Below are 2,021 nucleotides of genomic sequence, written 5' to 3'. Positions count from 1 at the left end.
TCGTTGAATTTAGCATATACAACTATTAGGTAGATAGTATGGTGATTGAGATATTTTGCACTAATCAGGACATGTTTCTCCTTATCTTGAACTATATTAACATCCACTTCAGCAGTCCAGAATATGCAAATTTTGTTTGAGTAGTTGAAAAAACCTTGATTCATGTCTAGTTTCCTTCTATATCTATCCATTTTTCCACTGTCTACAAGAGGCTCATGTAAATAGATCAAAGGTATTTGAAATTGTTGTTTGATAGTTCGGAATGTCTCCAGAGATCCTGCAGATCCTGTTCCTCTTATATTCCATGATGGTGTGTCTATCATTTGAAACTTATAGGGGTAGGTTCTCTTTGCTGTTCCTTGATTCCTTTTGTGGTCTGGCATTCCTGAATGAAATCTACACCCTGGTTTTGGTAGCTCCTGGGTGATAGATTGTTGTAGAAGAGGATGTTTTGTTGGACTGGTGTGCTCTCAGCATGTTCCAATTCCTGGTTAGCTGAGCTGATATTGACTCTACTGATTTCATCATCAGATTGAGTTTTTCTTTTTTCTTCTTTGTTGATTATTGTCAAGTCTGTCTCCATATCATCTAGGTCATGGAAGACTTCCTCATATTCATCTCTTTCTCCCTTTATTGAAGGATCAAGGTCGGTTGGTTCATGATTACTGTTGTATCTACATTCTTGTTTTTTGTTTTTTGTTTTGCCCCTCACTATTTATATCTTCCAATCTATTAGCTCCAGACATCTCCTCGGATGTTAATAGGGGTCCATGTGCCCTTTCCTTCAGTACCATTTCTGTTGATTGTTCCACTACTATCTCTAGTTTCTCCTTGTATAGTAATGCCCTCTGAAATGCTTATTGTCTTTGTAAATTTTTTTCTTTTGTTTTGCAAATCCTTGCACTCCTTTGGGTATTTGATGACTAAACTGATCATCTATCCTTGTAGTTCTGTATCGACTTTGTTGTTTTTGGTAGCATTTCTTGTTCTAGCACTTCTCAGGTTAAGTCCAGTTTGATACTTTTTGCTTTTTTCCTTTTGTTTGTCTTTTTGAACTTTGTCCCACCTTGTAGTTCTTTCTTGTTGTTGTGTACCTTGGTGGTCTTGTTTAGAGTCATGTTCTTCCATACTTACATTCTTACAGATTGTCGTATCCATTTGACCATCCTCTATTCCTTCTTGTAGGAGATTGAAGGAGTTGTTGACCTCTGTTCTGTTGTTTCCCTGGCTTGCTCTTTGCTCTGTGACCTTCTCATTGTTGTTGCTCTTATTTTGTTGCTGGCCCATCGATGCCCCATTGTTGTTCATCCCTTTGTATATTTTTCTTTCGACATTTTGCCATTTGCCATTTTGAGCGGTCTGTTTGTACATTCTTCCCTCATGAGGTTCAGTGCCTGTAGGCTCCATTTGTTCTACATGCCTTCTTTGATCTTGGTTGTTGCCAGTGGTCTGTTTAACCTTACTTTGTTGAGTGATATGTGCCATATTATCTTCCTTCCCAGCCAGCCTAGTTTGTCCTCCTTCTTGTAGCTTTTCATGTTGAACAGCCCTGCATTTTTCTAGAGTGCCCTTGAACTTTGCAGTGTGAGCAATAGGTGGGCATAGTTTCATACTCGATCTTTTGGTCAAAAGTTTCCACTTTGCCAAATTAATTTTTAACCTCCACTCTTACCATATGATGTAGAGGTTTAGAAAGATCAATTTGAACTCTAAGCTTGGCAGTTGTGGGCCTAGACTTCGCGGTTGTTGCCTTGTCCATCACCAATGGTATCCCTATTGGGCTAACAATCCAACACAGAACATCCCATTCATAATAGTGCCATGGTATATCTGGAAGGTTAATCCGAATTGGAGCTAGGGACGATTCAGATCTAGGCTTAAATTTTGTTGTCCATTTGGTAATTTTCATATAGATCACTCCATCTAGGGGAATGAATTCCATAGCGTATATATTGTTGAAGTCTTCTTCATTTTCAACATCAATGAAGACATGGAATCTGTCCTTAGCTTCAATTTTAACC

The 2,021-nt window shown here is 38.4% G+C and overlaps 1 protein-coding gene across 1 annotated transcript; it reads right to left on the bottom strand.

Moving 5' to 3' along the window:
* Positions 1 to 936: 936 nt before the first annotated feature.
* On the bottom strand, positions 937 to 1,611 carry LOC109208615. The gene has a single exon (XM_019371745.1). The coding sequence runs from the start codon at positions 1,609 to 1,611 to the stop codon at positions 937 to 939; it is 675 nt and encodes a 224-aa protein (XP_019227290.1).
* Between the last annotated feature and the right edge of the window lie 410 nt (positions 1,612 to 2,021).

The sequence above is a fragment of the Nicotiana attenuata genome, unplaced genomic scaffold (genome assembly GCF_001879085.1).
Source record: "Nicotiana attenuata strain UT unplaced genomic scaffold, NIATTr2, whole genome shotgun sequence".
Lineage (NCBI taxonomy): Eukaryota > Viridiplantae > Streptophyta > Magnoliopsida > Solanales > Solanaceae > Nicotiana > Nicotiana attenuata.
This window is presented reverse-complemented; position numbering and strand designations above follow the sequence as displayed.

Coding starts and splice junctions, on each gene's coding strand:
- LOC109208615 (XM_019371745.1), bottom strand. CDS start 1,611: ATGAAACTATGCCCACCTATTGCTCACACTGCAAAGTTCAAGGGCACT.